Source organism: Vipera berus (genome assembly GCF_964194415.1).
Source record: "Vipera berus genome assembly, chromosome: Z".
NCBI lineage: Eukaryota > Metazoa > Chordata > Lepidosauria > Squamata > Viperidae > Vipera > Vipera berus.
In genome coordinates, this window is record NC_138205.1 from 123,416,957 (window position 1) to 123,440,788 (window position 23,832).

General features: G+C 42.6%; 1 protein-coding gene across 1 annotated transcript; it reads right to left on the minus strand.

The window, feature by feature from the left end:
• Positions 1–5,225: 5,225 nt before the first annotated feature.
• On the minus strand, positions 5,226–13,703 carry HTR5A (5-hydroxytryptamine receptor 5A; the record flags this gene model as incomplete). Its single annotated transcript, XM_081343944.1, has 2 exons — positions 12,942–13,703; positions 5,226–5,558 (listed from the first exon to the last, which is right to left on the minus strand). The coding sequence occupies exons 1-2, from the start codon at positions 13,683–13,685 to the stop codon at positions 5,226–5,228; spliced, it is 1,077 nt and encodes a 358-aa protein (XP_081200070.1). The 5' UTR covers positions 13,686–13,703.
• Positions 13,704–23,832: the final 10,129 nt, after the last annotated feature.

Below are 23,832 nucleotides of genomic sequence, written 5' to 3' on the forward strand. Positions count from 1 at the left end.
AGCCAGTTCACACCACTTTGGCAGAACCGGTAGCTAATTTTTTGTTGCCCAGGCCCAGAATGGACTTCTGGAAGCAGCATCCACACACAGAACCGGTTGTTCACATATTTGAATCCCACCACTGAGTCAAGCTATTCTCCAAAGTGCCTGAAGGCAGGACAAGAAGCAACAGATGGAAACTAACCAAAGAGAGAAGCAACCTAGAATTAAGGAGAAACTTCCTGACAGTTAGAACAATTAACCAGTGGAACAACCTGCCTCCAGAAGCGGTGAATGCTCCAACAATGGAAGTTTTTAAAGAAAAGACTGGACAGCCATGTGTCTGAAGTAGTATAGGGTTTCCTGCCTGAGCAAGGGGGTTAGATGAGCTCCAAGGTCCCTTCCAACTTTATTATAATTATTATAACTATCAAATGGCATTTGGTTATGAGATCTTCAACATAACCATCCACTCAATCTGGCTAGATGAATGGTTGAAGGACTGATTACTTTTAGCATTCAGTTGCAAAGGAAATTGTGACATATCCACATGAATTTAAGACTTTCAGTGCTGCACCATATTGTAGGGTCTATACCTCCCAGTGCTATATCTGATCAAAGCATGCAACCGCCAAATTAGCAGAAGGTCTACATTTGAAAGTGATGGAGATTCTGTTCTTCCAGAATATCAGAAATTGGAGTTGGCAATATTGGCCTGGGATCAATAGCAACATATCTCAACATCCTGAAGTATTAATTGAATACAGAACAGTTCATTTTTCAAGCAACAGTCCAACTCTTTTTTGGCTGATATTTCAGATTTTCAGGCATTTAAGGAAAGAAGAAACATATTGGCAGTTGTATTTTTCTACTTCTGTAGACGAATGGCAGCCATTGTTTACTAAATTGCAAGCCATATTTTCAAGGACTGAGAGTTTCATAATATGTAAATTCACTCGTGTTCCCAGACATGCTGTCACACAAGCATACAAATTCATTTCTTTCCTTCCACTATTTTCTACCTCCATAACTTACAGTAGAATTAAATTCAAGAGTTTCATTGGAGTTTAATGCCCATAGACTTTATGGCAGGGGTCTTCAAACTTGGCCCTTTTATGACTTTTGGACTTCAACTCCCAGAATTACTCAGCCAACATGCCTGGCTGAGGAATTCTGGAAGTTGAAGTCCACAAATCATAAAAGGGCCACGTTTGAAGACAAGCATGCCTAACCCCTTGTTTTCAAAAATTCTGGGATTCAACTCTCACTATAATTCTAAATATGGGAAGTGAGATTTTAATGTATGTGGAAGGGTAGGAAGAAATGATATGGAAAGATTATTTACAAACACCATCCTTTCCCCAGTGCATTTTTGTTTAAAAGAGTCTTTCTTTGGTGAAAGCTGGCTAAAGTCCTCATTTTGGGTGGAAAAATGATCCAAATAGTCATCTACCTGTCTATTCATCTTGAAGTTACAATGGCACTGAAAAAAAATGGCTTATGATGGTCATTATGATCATCGCATGGGCTTGAGGTCACTTGATCATAATTTGGATACTTGGCAATCATCACATATATACAACATTCAGTGGTCACATGATTGCCATTTGCAAACTTCTCTACTGGCTTCTGGCAAGCAAAGTCAATGGGGAACCTGGTAGGAGATTGGAAGTTACTGTGATGTCTCACTTAATGACTGCTGCAAAAAGGTCTTAAAATGGTACAATCATGTGATGCCTCACTCAAGGACTGCACTGCTTAGCAATTAATTTTCCAGTCCTAATTAGGTATGAAAACCAGCTGGGTTAATTTCAGCCAGTCACTCTCTCTCAGCTCAATTGATTTCAGAATAGTAGAATAACCGAGTTGGAAGGGACCTTGGAAGTCTAGTTCAGCTCCCTGTTCAGGTAGGAGACCTTATACCAGGGGTCTTCAAACTTGGCCCTTTTATGACTTGTGGTCTTCAACTCCCAGAATTCCTCACCCAGCATGGCTAGCTGAGGATTTCTGGGAGTTAAAGTCCACAAGTCATAAAAGGGCCAAGTTTGAAGACCCCTGCTCTATACCATGTCAGACAAATGGTTATCCAATCTCTTCTTTAAAAACTTCCATTGTTGGAGCATTCACAACTTCTGGAGGCAAAGCTGTTCCACTGGTTGATTATCAACACTGTTAGGAAGTTTGTCTGTGGTTCCAGGTTGCTTCTCTCCTCAATTAGTTTCTATTCCTTGTTTTTTTTGTCTTACCTTCTGATGCTTTGGGAAATAAGTTGACCCCTCTTCTTTGTGGCAGCCCCTCAAATACTGGAATGCTGCTATCATGTCTCCCCTAGTCCTTCTTTTCACAACTTCATGGGGTTGTCATTGTGTGAAAAATAGGAAGAAGATGTATTATGCACACTCATAATCTTCAGTTACTTATAAAGTAATAAGGCAAGACAAAACAAAACCTTGTGGTTATATGTTGAGAACTACCTGTATTGCTAAAGCAGTTTGGATGCCCCATGGAAGGTCTGCTTTGTAGGTCTGCAGAGAGCTGTCCATGGTTCTGATAACCTAGCCTGAGCAGTATTTTGATTGAAAGCCTCCATGAATTTCTTTTACCTTGAACTGGACCTTTATTCCTTAAACCAGGGGTCCCCAGCCCCTGGTCTGTGGACTGGTACTGGGCCGCAGCATGCCAGCAACCGGTCTGCACAAACAAGCAAAGCCCCATCCGTGGGATGCAGGCAGCACACAAAACTATGCATCCTCTTGTCCGTGGAAAAACCTCTCTCCATGGAACCAGTCTCTGGTGCCCAAAAGCTTGGGGTCCTCTGCCTTAAACCCAGTAAGACTAAAGAATGGTGTATATGTATTATTCCTAGTTCTATTTGTACAAACACTCAGCAGGGCCGTCTATGGGATGTATGAAATGTCTGAATATGTGTAATATTTGCCCCGTTGCTACTGAGCAGATGTGTTGCCAAATTCCTAATATACGTTCTTTTTAAATTTTCACAGATGTCTGTGTTAAAGCTTTCACACTTTGTTCAATATTGTGGTGCTTTTTTTAGAAAATGAAAGACAAAAAAGTAAAGCAGCAAGGCATAGAAACAGATTTTAGTGCCTATGATTTTCCACAAATGTTACAAAACAATGCAGCTGGAATTAATTGATATATCCTACTGTTGGCCAGTTTCTGCAGACACTCAAGCAGAAGTCACAATCCATAGCTCTTCTCCTATTACTTCCTCTCACCTTAATTCATATTACAGTTTAAGGGGCCTTCATGCATTACATAAAAACATTTCACTATACCTTTTTTCCCCCAGATCTAGTTCTTCTGGTGCTATATTGAAAATTGTAATAATTGTCCCAATGCAACTGAAGGGCACCAGGTTGGGGAAGCCCATTTACTGAGAAAAAGTAGAAACTGGAAAGTTTCATCAGCCAAAGAGATAATAGTTGTAAAGGATAATCTGGGGAGATATAGGACTGCTCTGCATTTGGATCTTTTGTTAGAATAACATTGCTCAGGTTTGGTATAACCTCCTTTTCCAGCATCCAGACCCATGCATTTTTTGTATTAATAGATTTTTTTCCAAACACAAAAATTATTTGTTGCACTGTGCTTGTAGAAATTCAATCCTAATGACACATTTGATTAAATGTATCCAAATATCTAGTTTTAATTCTTCATGGGTCTACCTTTGAAGAGGATTTGGAACGCTGGTGGGATTCAGCCGGTTCGCACCATTTCGGCAGAACCGGTAGCTAATTTTTTGTGGCCCAGGCCCAGAATGGACTTCTAGAAGTGGCATCCGCACAGAGAACCGGCTGTTCACCCATTTGAATCCCACCACTGATCTGGGAGCGGCAGCTTGTACAGAAGGTGACGGGGTGAACAGTTTGGGGTGCTCCTGGGTTTGTGCATGTAAGACCTTTGTTATTTGAGCTTCCGGGTCTGACTCAAGGTATGAGTTACCCCCTGGCTATACAGAATCAGATGACTGGTTCTTGGTGTCTTAAGTGTCTGAAACAATAACACAGGAATAGAGAATCCGTGGCCCTTCAGATGTGGCTGAACCGTAACTTTGAATTCTTTTCCCAATACCTGTCTGCCAGGAATTTTGGTTCAGCAATACCTGAAGGATTATACGCTCCCCGCTAATGTAATGAAACAAAGAAGTATTAAATTGACTAAAACCATGTGCGAAGTGGGTCCTTCATTCCCTTTCCTATCCCTCTGTGAATACCCTACTTATATATTGAGCAGTACATTTATTAGATACGAAGTTCTCCAAAGAGCTACAAAGAAGAGCAGAATTTTCTCACTATGGGACTCATGTCACCTTATGGATGATGCCACAGGCTCTGTGATTCTCTTGGTGGCCATGAACATCACAGAGTGACATTGATACGAACATCACAGAGTGACACATTAGCAAGCGCAACTGAGCCGAGAAGATAAATCAGTGCTGGGAAAATACTGACTTCAATACTCTCCTATAGCGATGGAGAACTATTAAGAGGAACTGGAATAAATGGACCAACTGGAAACGAACAGTGTTTATTTCAAGAGCTTTTCCTTCTTCTCTGGAGGATGCCTGGGAGCAAGAGATCTTTAGAAAGAATATTCTTTCCCCAGATGCTGATGAAAATTCTCAAGCATCCAGGCCATGGTTGTCTCAAGGTGCTTTTCCCAAAAGGCAAACTGGACTTTCTTGTTTGTTTGGTTGTTGTTGTTGTTGTTGTTGTTGTTGTTGTTGTTGTTTTGCTTGAAAACATTTCGCTTCTCATGCAAGAAGCTTCTTCACTTCTAACTGACTGCTGAGGAATGGAAGGATTTAGATTCTTTGCAGTCATCTCATCCTTATCACTCTTTCTGAGAGTTGTTGAGGCCACCTGGGCATTTATCTGTATCCTCTGAGTCATCTGAATCAGGAATGTAGATGGGCGTGGAACTTCCTTGGAATTGCTGAAAATTCCATACTTGTTTACATTCTGATTCAGGCGACTCTGAGAATACAGATGAACCCCCGGGCAGCCTCAGTGACTCCCAGAGAGCTAGCAACCAGCCCTCAAGAGTGCTAACGATCAGATGGCTGCAAAGAATATAAATTCTTTCATTCCCCACCAATCCGTTAGAAGTGAAGAAGCTTCTTGCATGAGAAGGGAAATGTTTCCAAAAGAAAAAGAAGAAAGCCAAGAAAGTCCAGTTGCCTTTTGGAAAAATCACCTTTGGGTCCTCTTCCCAGACATTCTTTATTGTTGTCTGGAGAAGAGGTTCTTAAAGGCGTTGTTGTAATTCTTGTTGAAGGCTGTATAGATCAAAGGGTTGAAAAAAGAATTGGAATATCCAAGCCAAAGGAAAACACTTTTGCAGGTTGGGGGGATGTCACAGGAACAGAGGGAGCTGATAAGTTCAGTGATGAAGAAGGGAATCCAGCAGAGGACAAAGACCCCAATGAGGATGCCCACCATGAGGGCAGCTCTCCTCTCTTTCTGCTCCCTCCAAGTGTCTCCATCCGTTTGAAATGTCACCGTGGCATGGCGGGCAGTAAACACCATCTGTGGGTGCTGAGAATCCTCCTTGACCTGTGAAATAGAAATAATTATTTTTAGATTATTGCTTCGCTGGCCATGTTGTTCTGATGCTGGGCATGAATGCATTCCCTGAAAGGAGGATAATAAGACGGGGAAGCCAGATTCACTGAACAACCGTGTTTACTATGTTAATAACTGCAGTGATTCATTTAACAACTGCGTCAACAGAAACCTTAAAATGGAACAAAAGTTCACTTGCTTAGTCTTGCTTCATAACAGAAATTTTGGGCTCAACTGTGGTCATAAGTCAAGGGCTACCTGTACAGTACTGGAAGTTCAGTGTGGCACACTGTCTTCAAGTTTACATGTATGATTGCATGTTATGTCTTTATTCCTTAAGACATGTTCTTAGACAATTAATGGATGACTTTGAACCAATCAATCTCAGCCCAACTCACCTCACAGGATTATTTTCATGGGGAAAATAGGAGGAGGAAGAAGCACTAGATACGTATGCTGCCTTATTTATAACAATAATAACAAAGATGGACTAAAAATCAACTAACTAATTAAATAAATAAAATCATGTCCATGCAATATTTTTTATAATATTTATTGGCTTAAACCAGGAATCACAGCTCACCGCAAGGAACCAGAAAAATAAAATATTGGAGTATTCAAATAAATTTTGTTGGCTCCTAATTCTCGTGTCCAGCATACTTCTTCTTAGTTATATGCCAATCAATCAGTTCTGATCATACTAAAAGAAAATTTGTTTAATATACACTGAAGCAAGTTCTCTTGCAAAGTTTTAGTTGATGCATTAACAGCAGATATATCAGAACTGCTTGTCGTGTTTGCCTATGAATTTTCCCAATTAAACTTTTCGTTTGTGCAAAAACATCTCTGTAAGAAGGCTGAAACTGCCTGAAGGCTATGCTGACTCACTCCCGGGGGACTTCTGGGATCTCTTTGCTTCCATAGCAAGATTACCTCTCCAGAATTGAAGAGGTGGGGATGAAGTATTCACCCCTCCCCCCCAGATGAAATGACAGCAACTTCCTATAAAAAAAACAAATGGAGATGTATTTGCTTGGATCAAATGACTGCAACATCAAGCAACAGAAAGCTGCAGCATGAGTAACATTACCACAGTTACTACAATCTGGAAAAATCCTAGAACTTCTCTACTATTATTTACACCTGTTTCCCTTTTCGCCATCTGAAGGAACATTGTATTCCAGAGTTTCTCAACTTTGGCACCTTGAAGAGATGTGGACTTCAACCCCCAGAATTCCCCAGCCAGCAAGCCACTTGAAGTCCACACTTCAAGTTGCAAAGGTTCAGAAAGACTAGTGTATTCCCACAAAACCTCAATCGCTTTCCCTTTTTTAACTGCTACAAGTCTTTTGGTGTGATGTGTCTTCTCCTTCCTGACCTTGTTATTTTGCTCATAAGACAAAGGTTAGGTGGGTAGATTGCAGTTTTTGCCTGCAAAAGGGTATCCAGGAATGGCAGTTGTGGAGTTGGTTAGTGGTTAAACCTGCCAGCTGGAGAATTCTGGAAGTTGAAATCCATACCTCTTTAAACTGCCAAGGTTGAGAAACACTGCTCTATTCCTTAGAATACAAATGCTGATTTTTTTTCATGATTGTGTATTTTATTCATGACTTCCAGCAGTTCAGGGCAGCCTGTATAGAGCATTCCTGCCTCTAATTCTCTCCTGCAGCACGTCTGGGCTGGGAGTGTCTGGCCAGGAGTCATCCAGGGAAGGTGAACTTGAATTTCCCAGCCCTTGACACAAATCACAATTCTAATTCCTGTGCTATCATTTCCTATTCCGGATTTCCCCAGATCTACACAAGGAGACCAGCTCCTATCTCTCATTATTTGCAAAGCTTTCTCTAAGCCTCCCCAAACCTCTACCAAACTGGGCACCACACACGGACTTTGCCCACCAATGGCAGTCTGAAGCCCACTTGGTGGCTTTGAGATATTTTTTGTTCTGTCACCCACAGATGGAAAAGGTCAAGACTTTCTGGTACAAAACCTGTTGCTAATTCACCATTCAATCCCAGCCACAGGACTTTTAGCTCATGGTCTGATAATGTGGGATTGACATCTCAGGCTCTTGAGAGCCTGTGGGTGGTGAGGATCAGAGTTGTGGACAGACTGCCATGGACAGACTGCAGTATTGCAGGCTACTTCTGCTGACTCCTGGCTGCCAGCAGTTCGAGTTTCACTGTTTGATTCAGCCTTCCATCCTTCCAAGTAGGGTAAAATGAGGATCCAGACTGTTGGAGAGGCAATAGGCTAACTCTGTAAACCAGTTAGAGAGGGCTGTAAAGCACTGTGAAGCAGTATATAAGTGCTATTGCTATCAGGGTCCAGTTTTGCCAATAGTTGAGAGACCTGTGGAAGCCAACTGATATATCGATGTGGTTATCAGGATCAACAGATAAATTTCAAGCAAAAGGACATTTCTACTGGGACTTCTGTGTGCAAACACAGCACTCACCAAAGATTGATGGGTTCATACACAGACACACTGAAAAGAGTTAGTTTTTAAAATGGCCTAGATGCTAATTAGGTACCAAAATAAGGAGAATTTTTCACAATTTTTCACAATTTTTCACACTTATGATTGTGTATCATCTGACCCATCCAATGCGATAATCAAGTTCGCAGATGATACAACTGTGGTGGGTCTTATTACAGGTGGGGATGAGACAGCATATAGGGCGGAGGTACAAAAACTATCCATATGGTGTAGTAACAACAACTTGCACCTAAACATTGGCAAGACGAAAGAGATGGTGTTAGACTTCCGGAGAAAAAAGGAGGAACCTGCCCCACTTCACATCGGAGAGAACTGTGTAGAGAGAGTTTCCTCCTTTAAATTTCTGGGAGTCTACCTCTGTGAAGATCTGACCTGGAAAGTTAACACAACTCAGGTGGCTAGAAAGGCCCAACAGAGGCTTCACTTTCTTAGGGTCTTGTGGAAGAACAGGGTAGAACAACAGCTAATGACCCTCTTTTACCGGTATACTATAGAGAGCGTCCTCTCGTGCTGTATTGTGGTTTGGTATGCTGGTCTGACAGCTGCGGATAGGAAAGCATTACAGAGGGTGGTGAGCACAGCACAAGACATTGAGGGCTGTCCCCTGACACCACTGGATGACCTCGCCAGGGCCCGCTGCCTTGGAAGAATGAGGAAAATTCTCAGGGATGACTCACACCCTGGACGGTATCTCTTTCCTCTCCTACCATCAGGTAGGAGATACAGGAGTATAGCCAGCCGCACCAACAGGCTGAAAAATAGCTTTTATCCGTGGGCTGTTAAGCTTTTAAATGGGACATAATCTTATGCAGAATTGACTTGGGAGGCCGGTGTGTGGTGTAGTTGGTTCACATGGTGTGGTGGGATGGAGGGTTTGTTGTCACTGTGTGTTGGGGGGAGAGAGCACGGGGGGAGGCTCAGCTAATCTCAATGTACACATGTTGTACTTTGACAAAAAAGGTTTATTATTTATTATTATTAGAGGTAGCGCATTTGTTTAGTGACCATTCAAAGTTACAACAACATTGAAAAATGAACAGAACCTTACACTCATCACCATTGCAGCATCCCCATGGTCATATAATCAAAACTGAGATGTTTGGCAACTGGCATGTACGTACAACGGTTGCCATGCCCCAGAGTCATGTGATTCTCCTTTTGTGATCTTCTGACAAGCAAAGTCAATGGGGAAGCCATTTTCACTTAACAACTGTGTCACTAATGTAACTGCAGTGATTCACTTAACAGTGGCAAGAAAGATCGTAAAATGGGGCAAAACTCCCTTAAGATCTACCTTGTTTAGCAGTGGAAATTTTGGGCTCAATTGTAGTCATAAGTTGAGGACTCTTGTTGTAAATCAAGGACCTGGACAACATGAAGAGGCTCAGTCTGGTCAGAATAATAATAATAATAATAATAATAATAATAATAATAATAATAATAATAATAATAATAATAATAATAATAATAATAATAATAATAATAATAATAATAATAAGAAGAAGAAGAAGAAGAAGAAGAAGAAGAAGAAGAAGAAGAAGAAGAAGAAGAAGAAGAAGAAGAAGAAGAAGAAGAAGAAGAAGAAGAAGAAGTGCTGCAGTTAAAGTCAAATAAAACCAAATTAAGATATGGGAGGATTTTTTTTATCACACTGAAAAAAGTATCAAACCCTACTATCTTTCTTCTTGCAAGTGAAAGAAATGGTGATTTGGAAGGGATAAACGGTTATATACAAAAAGATTAGGCAGTGCCAGTCCTGTCAATCTCAGCAACTGTCTCCAAAGTAGCTTTTCAATTACGGAAAAGTAATGAAGGGAAACGGATTAGTTTGCAACGCTTGAGTTTGTTCCAAGAAGCTTATGTTATCCTGGCCATGCTGAGCATGAATATGAAGCCAGAAACCTCAACCTAATCACACCCTCAGCCACAAATGGTGTAAATAGTCTTTGTTCTGGGCATAAATCATTTATGGGTTTACAACACAGGATCTATTTTCAGGCAGAATTTCAAAGCCCCCTTAAGATGTGGGGACTTCAATTCCCAGAATTGCCCAGCCCCGCCACAGGGTAAAAACATAGAACTTGTGCTTTTCACCTTTCCAGGCAGCTTGGGGCAGGCAGAGCAGCTGTTTACACATTCACACCAAATAAAGAGAATCTACTGAAAGGCCCAAAGCAAACAAATGAATGGAAAAAAGGCAAAGTGGAGCAAAGTTTGTGTAGACTGGGTCCCCTCCTTGCCATGCCTAGAACTTTGTTCCTTGTCACGTTGTGTGTGGGAAATACATGGCCAGAAAGGTCTCATGAAGGGGCAATAAATGCCAACACTGTGGGGTGGGGGTTGATAATGTCCTACCTTAGAGCAGAAGTCCCCAAACTTTTGGGCACCAGGAACCGGTTATGTGGAGAGAGGTTTTTCCATGGATCAGAGAGGGTGTGGTTTTGTGTGCAGCCTGCATCCTGTGGATGGGGTTTTGCTTGTTTGTGTCAGAATTCATTTATATCACATTCATAAATGTATGTTTAAAAAATTATTCCCCCCCCCCATGGATTCTGCCATCTCCCGAGGAAGGAGGAGTGCATGTGGATTCAGCCTGCCTTAGGTTATTTCAAAGACCAAGGGAAACCTTTTGAACTGGGGGGAACAAAAGGGAGGGTTAGGGAAGAAGGCATCTGGCCTGTGTCTCCATTTGAATCTGTCAAGGAAGAAGGCAATAACCGTAAAAGATCCGAAGTTCCCTTTTTCCCATGAAAGGGATGACACGAAGTAAAATGATGGGGGGCTGACCAAATGGGGTTGAGGGAAGGGGGGTTGAACCGGGAACTCTTTATAAAGTTTCAATTTGTAAAACAATACCAAGTCCTGTCTTGTATTTCCACAACCAAGCATGTCCTAGTAAAAATTCTTTTTGGACTAGAACTGACTCCAAGAGTTTTTGTTTCCCTAAGACGTGGATTGGGGTGGGTCCTGACAGTTTGTGTGGACCGGTTGCTGTCATGCTGCAGCCCGGTACTGGTCCATGGACTGGGAGTTAGGGACCCCTGCCTTAGAGGATGAAACATCTAACGTTTCAATTAAAGAGCCCAAGAAAGTTGAAGTTCAGGAGCATCACAAACAGGCAGTCTTTGACTTATGAACAGTCATTTAGCGACCATTGGAAGTTACAATGAACTTCCTTGGTCGAATCCTTATGACAAGGATTTGAGGTTCTAACGGTGCCACCCCTACAGTCAACTGACTGTACTGTGAGTGCTTGGCAACCAGTTTTTTGAGGGGCTGCCACAAAGAAGAGGGGTCAACCTATTTACCAAAGCATCATAAAGCAGGACAGGAAACAATGGATGAAAACTAATCAAAGAGAGAAGCAACCTGGATTTAAGGAGAAACTTCCTAGCAGGGAGGACAATTAACCACTGGAACAGTTGCCTTCAGAAGTTGTGGGTGCTCCAATGCTGGAGATTTTAAAGAAGAGATTGGACAACCATTTATCTGAAATGGTATAAGGTCTCCTGCTTGAGAAGGGGGCTGGACTAGAAGACCTCCAAGGTCCCTTCCAGCTCTACTCTTTAAATAAGTATTGATGGATGTTTGCAGCATCCTGCAGTCATGTGACCAGATTATTTTGATCCCCAGTTTTATAACGCTTTTGCCAAAAAATGGCATTTACTTCCATTTTTCAGGAAAAAAACATACCTATAGCAAACCGTTGGGTAATTTGCATAATGACTATGGCATCTGCCTGCAAAAAAGGCTGTAAAATCAGGCCCATCACTTGGGTGATCCAATTTATGACTGTCACAAGTTATGACCGTGATGGGCAGAATCCATTATGTTTGTAACTCGAGGACTACCTGTATATGCTGTACATAACAGTCCTAAAATATACCTGGGAAAGATATAATCTCCCCAAATATCCAGGGAGAGCAGAAAATCAGGAAAATAACTACTTGATGAAGCTCACAATATTGATCTGATTGAATTAACCTTCCTGGTTTGAGTGGTCAGGAAAATTTAATCTGTTGATTCCTGCTTGCTAATCTGTCTTTCTCTTAAAAAGCTGGTACAGCAATGAGATAAATCTCTTTTAGTGGAAGCTGCTTTTTCCCTCAAATTGGTAGTTGGTAGAATTCAGCTGAAGGGAAAACATCAACCAACTTATAGTTGATCCCAAAAATTCAGGAAATGGGATTAAGGACCACATTGGTTCAAAGCCTACACAATACAAATTATTTTGCAGTTTTTGATCTAAATCTTCAAAACAAAAGAGAATTGAGGGAATATTAGGTATTGAGATCAGCCCTTTGAGCTGCATAATAACATATATGAAAAGTGCAATTAAAAAAATCTAGCAAATAATAATGATAATAAGTTTCTTTTGTAGTGGTTAGGCATCAGGTTAGAAACTGGGAGACTCTGAGTTCTAGTCCTGTTTAAGGCATGAAAACCTGGTGATTTTGGGCCAGTCACTCTCTCTCAGCCCTAGGAAGGAGGCAAGGGCAAATCACTTCTGAAAAACATTACCAAGAAAACTGACCGATCTATCCAAAAATAAGCCAGGAGTCAACATTGACTCTAGGTGGTTGTGTGACTAGCCGCCATAATAATAATAATAATAATAATAATAATAATAATAATAATAATAATAATAATAATAATAATAATAATAATAATAATAATAATAATAATGAATCATGGTTAACAAGCACTGCTGAGCTGAGATCTGAACCAAGGAGAACAAGTCCACAATTGCCAGCAACATGGTAAACCATGCTTAAACGAGGTAAGGGTCAGTCAAAGACTGAATGAAGGCTGCACTCTAAATCTTTGTGCTGTGCTTAGATCTTGGGTGTTGAAAGGATGGGCAAAGCACTAACCTCTAGAGCTCCAGGTGTAATGGGGCTGATGGAATTGCTCTTACGGGATCCAATGCGAAACTTGGCTGCTTTGTAGATCTTCCAGTAGACAAACAGCACAACACAGAGAGGCACATAAAAAGCTCCACAGGTCGAAAAGACAGTGTACGAAGGCTCTCGACTGACTTGGCATTCAGCATTGCCCTCGGAATAAGTTTCTCCCCAGCCGAAAAGCAGCGGAGCCAAGGAGATGATAGCAGACAGCAGCCAAGTCAGAGCAATCATAATATTGGAAATACGCCGGCGGGTCTTCAGCGTGTACTCCAGATGCCGTGTTATGGACCAGTAACGATCCAGTGCAATGGCTGTAACGTTCCAGATGCTGGCCGTACAGCACAGCACGTCACAAGAAACCCAGATCTGGCACAGTAGCCTCCCCAGCCGCCAGCGATGGCCGGACAATTCGTACATCAGGCTGAGGGGCATCACCAAAGCAGCCACCATCACATCAGAGATGGCCATGGAGGCTACCAGGTTATGGGGCACCCTGTGAAAAGTACGGACCCGCAAGATGGTGGCCAGCACCAGCAGGTTCCAAAGGAATGTGGCAACTCCCAGCATTGCCAGCAAAGTCAAGATGAGGACTTTGAAGATTGACAAAGGTTTACCCATGCCAGAGGGGCTGGGCAGAAGGCCAGGATCGGTCCAGTTGGGCTCTGCCAAGGTGGTGGCAGAGAAACAGGTGAAGTTGGCAGAGTGGTCCATCCTGCAGGGGTGAATGGAGAAGATCTGCAGATGAGGACAACAGACTGAGTGGCTCCTTCTGGTTTTAATGTCCTACAATAATTTCTCCGGTAGCATTCTTGCGAAGGAAGTTATTGTGGGAGGTGCCTCTTACTTGACAAGCCGGTGCTCTGCCACGTGGCTGGTTCCAGCAGCATCAACCTATCAGTTGTAAACATGAATTGTCTCAAGAATCTGGCCACAAATAATCCTAAAGTCATGTCAGAATTTCTGCCTCTGTAAACCACAGGAAGGAAGGAAAAAAAGAGAGAGAGAGCAGCCAGATTACTAAGGAGAGAAGTCTGTCTGAAGTTGCCCTGTCTGCTTATCTACAGCTACTTTTGCAACAACAGATAGTCAGGTTAAACAAGGCTGATGTTTTATAAACAAAGCAGAAAAGCGGATATCTCCAATTGTATTGCTATGTAGGAGAGTGTCTATCCCCCCCCCCCGCGCCCACAAGCAGGAATCTGTAGCTCCCTAATCACCTTGTCTTGCTGGAATCAACCCTATTTAGCCTGATTTAATACTTGGCAGCTATTTGGCAGTCCTGGCTGATCCCCAAAGCTAAGGGCAGTTGGATCGGGTTAGTACTTGAATGGTTGACCAGTAGGAAACCCAAAAGTATAAGGCATATTGGGAAGTTTAAAAAAAGAAAGTCTCAGAAGAATAGGGTAAGTTACTTCTCTAACTGCTGCCCAAAAAAGGTGAATGAAGAAGATAAATGCAATGTCACCAACAAGCCATCTCAATACGAGGAAGAATTAAGCCATAGTAAATGGAGGCATCTAGCTGACCCCTGCGGAAGCTGTGGACCCTGACATGGATGTATTGGACATCCTGAGGTATGTGTTAGTTCTTCACTTGTAATCAGGGCTTTTTTTTCTCATAGAACGCTCAGAATGGAGTTCCGGCACCTTTTTTGGATGGACCCTTGAAGGGTAGGCAAGGCGGGTTGTATGACATGTGTGAGTTCCGGCACCTTTTTCTTTTACAAAAAAAGCACTGCTTGTAATGAATACTGGGAAGAGAAAACGTTCCTCTTCCAATAAGACAACAGAGTAACAGATCTCCTTGCATAAAGCTAAGTCTAAGAAGATGCTATCAAAGCAGAGGTGCTTTTCCCCTGTACCTTGCTAGACTGTATTTCAAGAACACATTTAAAATAAAGCCTTCCAGATTTGTGAAAATTTGTCTGCAACCTCAGAGGCAGCAAGGCTTTTAATATCCTTATGCTAAACCAATTAACACAAGGAAAGCCTAAATGTGCACCATGGTAGTAATTCAGCAGCGTTAGCTTCCAGGTTTATGATAAAAGAGAGAAAAGAGAAAAGCAGCAGCAGCGCAAAGACATCAGTTTAAGGACGTGGTGGGATGGAAAGGGGGAGGGCGACGGGCAGGGTCACTCAAGGGAAAACTGTGTCCCTGAAAATCGTGATCAATCAAATTGAGTTTCCATTCTTGGATGCAACGAATTTCCTGGAAAGCAATAAATGGAAGAGGTATGGTCTTGCATTCGCTTCCCTCTTTGGATTTCCCATCTGCATCTCAGATCTGGGATTTCTGCGTGGTCCAGATCAGCTCCGGGTATCTTAGGCTACCTCCTCGAGCCAGGCGGCTCTAAAGCCCTTCAAAGGGGCGCCTCTTGAAAAGCAGAACCGCTAAGCAAAGGAGTGGGGTTGACCTCCGCACACAACTAGCCACGCTTTTCCCCACCGCGACGCAGCGAAGGCTGGAAGAGCCTCAAGCGGCAACCCGCGCGCACGCAGACCCACTTCTGGTACTTTGAAGACTCAGGAGTGGCTGGGGCCTTTCCGATTTTCGGAATCGGCGGAGGAAAGAGAGTCCGGACAAAAGCTGGGTGGGATGGACCTTCTGGGAGGGTAGATTAGAGGGACTAGGTTCTCTCGTCTCCCGTCGACAAAGCGGAGCTACCAACCTCAGGTCTAGCAGAAAGCCCCCGGGGGGCTTAAATCGAAGCGTCAGGCTTCGGCTGGTGGTCTCGGGCGCGGCTTCGGTCAAAAACACGTCCGGGGCGTCCAAAGAGTCTGCCGGCTCGTTTCGTCCAGCGCGGAGGCTGAAGGCTCAGCGCTCTCAGCCCAGCTGGCAAAGCAGGCGAGGCGTATTTTTCCAAGCGATGCCCAGCAGATCCCAGCCCCATCCTGTACACTTCATCGGACCCGATGGTGAAAGTCACCCCAATCCCGGGCGCGCCTCGCCGGGACCAGGAGCCCAGGTGGCTCCGCCTCCGCTCCACAGCCCCGCCCCCACCTCACACCACCACCCTAGGCGCGGGAACTAAATACCTGAGCGGGTTCTTCCCATCTCCTCCTCTCCGGCGGCTCCCCGTTGGCTTGTCGGCGCCTGATCCTAGTACAGGCCAGCCAGCTAGGAGAGCCCATCGCGTTGCGCCCCCACCCGGATTGCATCGTCTCCCTCCGGAGACCGGCAGCACCTCCGGCGTCTGCCTGCCCACCTCAGGAGGCTTAGGCTGGAGGAGACCCCCGCCGCTCTTCTTCCTCTCTCGCCATTGATGGAGGAGGGAAGGGGGGGAGAAGTTTGCACGTCCCCCCATAGGCTTTCCCCCCCCCGTCGCCCACACGCCGCGAGGACACGCGCGGCACTCATCACATGAGAACGCGTGCAGATATGTAGACACGCGCAGAGACACGCGCAGGCACACGAAGAAAGGGTGGGAATTCCGGCCCCTCTGACGGAGAAAGGCTCTGGGGAGAAAAATCTTGAATTCGGTGGCAAAGTCAGTCGAAACTGAAAACTGTCTTTCTTTTGAAATGTTGACCGCAAGCGTGGAAAAGGCCTTAGTTTTTGATACTTTCGTTTTTTGTGTATTACAATACAGGAAAAGGAAAAAGGGATTGTGCGAGGCAGGGGAAACCAGAGGAAGTGTGATTTCAGAGGATGAATTCCCGAGATTCGAACCTGACTTAAGGAAACAAACAAATGACACAGCCCATGTTTTGGTGAATTGAAAAAAATAATCAAATTATGCCAGAAAGGCCGGGCAGATTTACACAGTGCTTGCTGAGAAAAATAGTTCCTAACTGAACCAGCCCCAACCCTCACCAATCACCACCAATCATTTAAGTGAAGTTTGGGGTTGCATGAATTCAGCCACTGAATATCAGGACTAGATTTTAGGTGGGCCTGCTCACTCCTCTAATTCTCTATCCCAATTTTTTGGATACATTTAACTTTCCTCATTTCCAACTAGGACAACTGATTGACCAGGTTAGTATTGATGAAGTAAGTTACGGGTCTCCAGCTGAGGAAAAGTCCTTTAACCGTGATTACAGCCCATTCTCTGCAGTGCGTTTTAATGTTGGTGGAAAAGTCATCTCTATCAGTCTTCTCTTCAATTCTTCCGTGTCAAATGAACCGCCTGCTTTTGCGGTTTTTTTAAAAGAAGCCATTCAATCGTACTGCGGTAAACAATGTTATGAGCAACAGAGTAAGCAGGGCAATAAAGGATTTTGATGACAAATCTCTGAAAAACATAGAGGTATTCGGCTTGAAAGCAGAAAGAGCATTGGCAGGAAATATGTCTCCATAGAGAGAGAAGTCCACAAAAATGCCCCCCACCATTAAAGCCCACTCCACTATTACATATCCTTGAAGCTCACTGGCAAGTAGCTGTGAAAACTGGCACTTTTTCAGATGCCCAAGTGCCATGTCAGGGTTCAACTTCTCAAAGTAAGCCCAAAATGTAGGTGAGGGGTGAAGGTAGGAGGCAAAGTGGAAAGGGACAGAGAGGGCAGATTCCAGCTCTTTTAATCCCCCCCCTTTTTTTTTACCTTTGGGAGTAAGGCAGCTCTTTCCTTCCCTGAATTTATACTTCTCCAACTCAGATTTCTTTCACAGTGTGCCAAACCATGACTTAGTTACACATTGGCTTATTTAATCTTTATTTATTAAATTTCTACAGTGCCCATCTCACCATTTTATCGGGCAGTTTACATATGGCTTCTTCAAAAGATCACACTGGCTGGGCTTACACATCATGCTAAATGATCAAGATGCTTAACAAGCATGCTGGATGGATTCAGAGGTTATTGGAGCCAAAACACAACAAATCAGAATAGGCTGCTATGGGATGTGTGAATCCAGTAATTTCTGTGTGACTTTGGTAAACTCTCAAAAATGAACTATCCAGTGGGAGATGCAGTTGTGGAAAGACCTCTGGGTAATGCAAGAAGGTTTTCTGGAGAAATATATAATTCTGGGAAACATGAGAATCAGAGAAAAGGATGATTAGCAGCAAGAGAGAGATATAATCAACGTTATCAGAGATGAGTGCATTATTATAAGTTCTGAAGAATCAGGTTGGTAATAGACGATCTTAGAGAAAGTCCGTGTGGTGAAAGGCACCGAGCAAAAAGTCAGGAGACTGTGAGTTCTAATCCTGCCTTCGGCATGAAAGCTGGCTGTGTGACTTTGGTCCAACACCAGGAGACTGTGAGTTCTAGTCCCACCTTCGGCATGAAAGCTGGCTGGGTGACTTTGTGCCAATCACCAGGAGACAGTGAGTTCTAGTCTTGCCTTAGGCATGAAAATCAGTTAGATGACTTTGGGCTGGTACTCTTTCTCAACCCAACCTACCTCACAGGGTTGGGTTTGTGGGGAAAATATAGGAGGAAGGAATATGTTTGCCACTTTGAGTTATTTATAAAAATAATAAAAGCAAGATAAAACTAAATAAAAGTTAATGCTAACTCAATGGCACATCATGAATCATCATACTGTGTACCTTTTCCATCTGAATTCTGTGAAATATCTTTATAGGGAGTTCCCCAAATTAATCCCTTCTTGGTTTTTGCACTCTCTCTTACTATCATTCCCTCTGCAGAGGGAAGCAAGTGAGGCATTTTTTCAGACTCGGGCACAGATGCTGTCTTCATATATTGTTAAACATCATCCTTCTATATTTACAATGTTACATTCTATAAGTAAACCCCTTCTATATTTTATAATATTGTTCAGTTATACCAGGGGTAGGCAACCTTGGCTCTTTTATTTATTTATTTTTATTTATTTTATTGAATTTGTATACCGCCCTATTCCCGTAGGACTCAGGGCAGTTTACAGGGCAGTTAAAACCATGAAATACAAAAAATTAAAAACAATTAAAACAATTAAATTAAATTCAAGCCCCAAGAGTAAATCTAAAACCCAGTTAAATTAACAACCCCACAGTCTGGACCAAACAGATCAAAGAGCCAAGTTTTCAGGTCCCGGTGAAATGAGCGAAGGTCGGGGGCAGTCCTAAGTTCCGTGGGTAGTTGGTTCCATAGGGCAGGCGCGCCCACAGAGAACGCCCTTCCCCTGGGAATAACCCGCCGGCATTCATTAACCGACGGTACCCTGAGAAGGCCCTCCCTGTGGGGGCGCACAGGACGATGGGAAGATGATGCCGGCAGGTGTTCCCTTAAGATAGTCCGGACCCAAGCCATTATGACTCGTGGACTTCAACTCCCAGAATTCCTGCAATCTATTCCTGCAATCTTGCTATTTTTCAACCTTCTCACAACATTTATGACTTCCTTTTCACCTTTATTACCTAACAACCTTTATCTGAATTCATCATTCAGCATGAAACAAAATTAGAATGTGCAGAATCCCTTATACAAGGCTTGCAATGCACAAAGGAAAGTGTACTGGGACCTTTAAGAAGCAAACAGTAAAAGGCAAACTAACTTGAGTTGTATCATAACTATATTTTTACTCAGACAATATAACACAAAACAAAAACAATTAAATATAGTCCAGTTTTCAATCCAAGGTCAGTAACGAAGTATCACCGTTGAATAACAGTTCAGGAGTAAACAAAGTCAAAGTCAAAAAATCCTTACCAGTTAAAAGTCAAATATCAATACACACAGTAACAAGTCAGTCAGAGAAAAAACACTAGAGAGTGTGAGTCTAACATCTGAAATTCATTTATGCTGAATAGAATTAGTCACACCCTTAGGCCATTTCTCTTCTTAAAGGTACACAACCGGACTTCCGGTGGCGACGCGGCGCCGAAGACAGCCGTCTCCGGGCTGTCCGCTCCGCAGCTGTGTTTATTCCATCGAAAACAGCGCCGATCAGCTGTTTAGGTGGAATTGAAGCCCCCTCCTCGGGAGAAGAGGAGGGGGTGAGGCCCCAGGTAGGGGTTGAGCTCTCCGGGGCCGCCTGAGCTGAAAGTTTGGGCGGCTGAAGGATTGAGCCCCCCCGAAGCCTGGGTTAGCTCCGAGCTGCGCAGCGTCTCTGCTCCGTGATTTTTGGAGTGGAGCCAGGCGTTAGCAACCACCCCTGCCAGAAGGAAAGACTCTTGAGTATTAAGGTGCAGGCAGAGCGGTACAGGAGGTCAAGGTGAAGTGGACTTTTATTTTTACTCTCTAGCTCAATAGATTTTATAGCTTTAAAGTGAAAGTACGCAACAAGTGAAAGTGGGGAAAGATGGCGGCTAAAACTTCTAAAGCTCTTCAGAGTGCGGGAACTTCCCCGGTGCAACAGACTTCGTTGCAAGCTTTGCTTCCTCCTGCACCTCCTCTGGCACTGACGCTTAAGGACTTACAAGATGCCTTTGCAAAGCAATCGCAAGTAATGTCAGATATGGATGATAAGATGGAAAAGCTGGAGGCAAAGCTGGAGGAGAAATTGGAGGAGAAGATGGAAGAGAAGTTTAGTGCAATGAGGGTAGACATTTTGTCTACAATTGAAAGTGTGGCTGAATGTGTGCAACGTTTGGATGAAAAAGTGGAGGATCTTAGTCAAAAGAACTCTATATTAGAAGTAAAGGTACTGGAGAATGAAAATATAAGGGACAAAATGGACGGAGAATTGAGCCTTGTCCAGTACCATCAGATGCAGTATGCTATTAGAATCAGGGGCTTAAAAGAGAATCCTAAAGAAGACTTAAAGCAGCTGATCTCTGAGGCTTTGGAAGCAGTATTGGGCCAGCCAGCATCGGAAATAGAGGGAAGTATGGATAAAATCTTTCGCGTAAATTCATGGATTGCAAGGCAGAGGAAGTTACCTAGAGATGTGGTGGTCTATTTTACAAAGAGAGCAACTAGAGATGAAGTTATTCAAGCTGCTTACGATAATAAATTTGTGGTTGCTGAGCAAGAAGTCCTGGTTTTAAAAGAGATTCCTCCAAAGATTTTAAGGAGAAGGAAAGATTTTGCATTTCTTGCACAGGAACTTAAGAAATGTGATATCAAGTTTAGATGGGAGATTCCAGTCGGAATGGTGGTGATGCATGAAGGTAAAAGACATCGTCTGGTTACTGTGACTCAGGCACGTGATTTTTACAACAATGTGCTAAAAGCAACCCCTCTATCACTTCTGGAAGCTGCAAAGGGATTTGGAGAGGGAAAGCCTCAAGACGCTCAAGACAGACAGACAGAGGAGAATGGTGCTGGAGGGGATCAAGTTACAGTCTCATCAGCTGCTGCTGGAGAGCAGAGGATGACGCGTGCCGCCTTAAGACGAGCGAGACAAGAGCAAGAACAAGACCAGCAGAAAGTGATGGAACTTCCAAAGCGTACTTACAGTGAAGCTGTGGGAGGGGCGCGGCCCAAGGAAGTGACAGGGGTCATTGCAGACGTGCTCCAAAAGCTTCGGGACGCCAAGAATGGCGACTAAATTTCTAACTTGGAATGTTAATGGATTAAACTCACCACAGAAGGAAGGTTTTTCAATATTTAAAACAATTTAAGACTGATGTTATTTGTCTGCAAGAAACGCATATTAGGGTTATGGACCAAAAGTACTTATCGAACTCAAGGTTGGGCATGCAATTTGTTGCTTCTGCGATGAACCAGAAAAATGGAGTGGTTGTCTACGTTAAAAATACTCTAACAGCGGAACTAATTGAAGTAGATAAGCAAGGAAGATATGTTATGATAGATTTGCTGTTAGAAGGTAAAAAAACGCTTCTAGTTGGACTGTATGCTCCTAATCAACAACAAGCTGACTTTTTTAACTTACTACATACAAAGGTTACCCAACTGGATTATAAATCTTTTATTTTTATGGGAGATTGGAATGGTGTCCTGGATGTACAGATGGACAAAGCTGGTTCTTTTAAGCGTGTCCCGAGCCATGCTAGATTGCCTAAATCTTTTTTTGAAATGAAGGACGATTTGGAATTACGAGATATTTGGCGTGATACACATCTACATGAAAAGGATTATACTTTTTTTTCTGATAGACATCAATCTTTTTCCAGGATCGATTTTATTTTGCTGACTAATGACTTTTTTTCTAGGATTAAGAAAGTAAAGATCTGTGCAAGAACTATTTCTGACCATAGCCCAGTTTGGTTAGAGATCAATAAGGACAATAGGGATAGGCGCTCTTGGCGCGTAAATGAGAATCTGTTTAGAAATCAGAGAAATGTGGAAGAATGTAAACAGCAGATGAAGGATTTCTTTGAAATTAATATGAATAAGGATACCTCTATGGACATGGTTTGGGATGCTAGCAAGGCCTACATGAGAGGGGTGTTGATATATATGAATAATAAATAGAGACGTACCTTGGAAGGTAGAAGGAAAGAATTGGAGAATGAAATTAGGGAAAAAGAAAAGGCCCTAATTTTGAACCCATTGGATGTGAAGATTAAGGAGGTTATTAACCTATTAAGAGGACAATTTGATAAGTTGATGGCTGATCAAGTGGCAACTAATTTATGGTTTGCTAGGCATAATACTTTTTGCAATGCTAATAAGCCAGGTAGATGGCTAGCTTACAGGTTAAGGAAAAAGCAAAGGGCTTCTAATATAGATAAAATTGAATATAAGGGAAAGGTTGTGTTTCAACAGGATCTTATTAAGGAAGCCTTTGTGGATTTTTATTCTAAATTATATGCTAAGGAGAAGATTAATGAAAAAGACATTGATGTATATTTGAAGAATGCTAGCATCCCGGTTCTCACGCAAGCACAAAAGGAGGAGATTAATCAATTGATAACAGAAGAAGAAATTCTTATAGCAATTAAGGAACTGAAGGTGGATAAAGCGCCAGGCACGGATGGTCTGACTGCGGCTTATTACAAAAATTTACAATTGGAGCTGATAAAGCCGTTAAAGGAATTGTTTCAGACAATTCAGAGGGGGAAGGAAGGAAGATCAAGATGCTACTCAAGTAAAAAACTATAGACCGATATCACTTTTAAATACAGATTACAAGATATTTGCCAAGGTGTTAGCTAACAGACTGATGAGGGTTCTGCAACAGGTGATTCATGGGGATCAAACCGGGTTTATTAGTGGTAGACAAATGAAAAATAATGTGAGGCATATAGTTGATGTGGTGGAGTTTTTGGAAAGGAACAACCAGATCCCTGCGGCGTTAATTTTTTTAGATGCTGAAAAAGCTTTTGATCAATTGAATTGGCAATTTTTGATGAAGGTTTTAGATAAAATGAATTTTGGGGATAAATTTTTGCAACCAATTAGGGCATTATATCAAAAACAAACTGCCCGAATAATAGTTAACAATAGTTTGACTGAAGTATGTAATATTGAGAAGGGCACAAGACAAGGGTGTCCGTTATCACCTTTATTATTTGTTTTAACATTGGAGATATTATTGGTAAAAATATGGAATTCGGAAAGAATTAAGGGTATTCAAATTAGAGATCAGGATTATAGACTGAGAGCGTTTGCAGATGATCTGGTTGTTACGGTGACCCAGCTAGAAAACTCTGTTGTGGACCTGATGGAGATAATAATGCAATATGGGAAGGTTTCTGGATTTAAGGTTAATGCACAAAAAACTAAAATTTTGGCCAAAAATATGACAGTATCGCAAAAGGCCCTTTTAGAAGGACTAACTGGATTTGAGATTGTTAAAAGGGTCAAATATTTGGGGGTGTTTTTGTCACCCTCTAATACAAAGTTATATAAAAATAATTATGAAAAGTTATGGGGAAAAATTCAAAAAGAATTGGAGAGCTGGGAAAAACTGCAATTGTCTTTGCTGGGAAGAATTGCAGCAGTGAAAATGAATGTCCTGCCTAAATTTTTATTTTTATTTCAAATGATACCGGTCCTTAAAAAAGATTCTAATTTGAAGACTTCCGGTGGCTGCGCGGCGCCGGAGACAGCCTTCCCGGGCT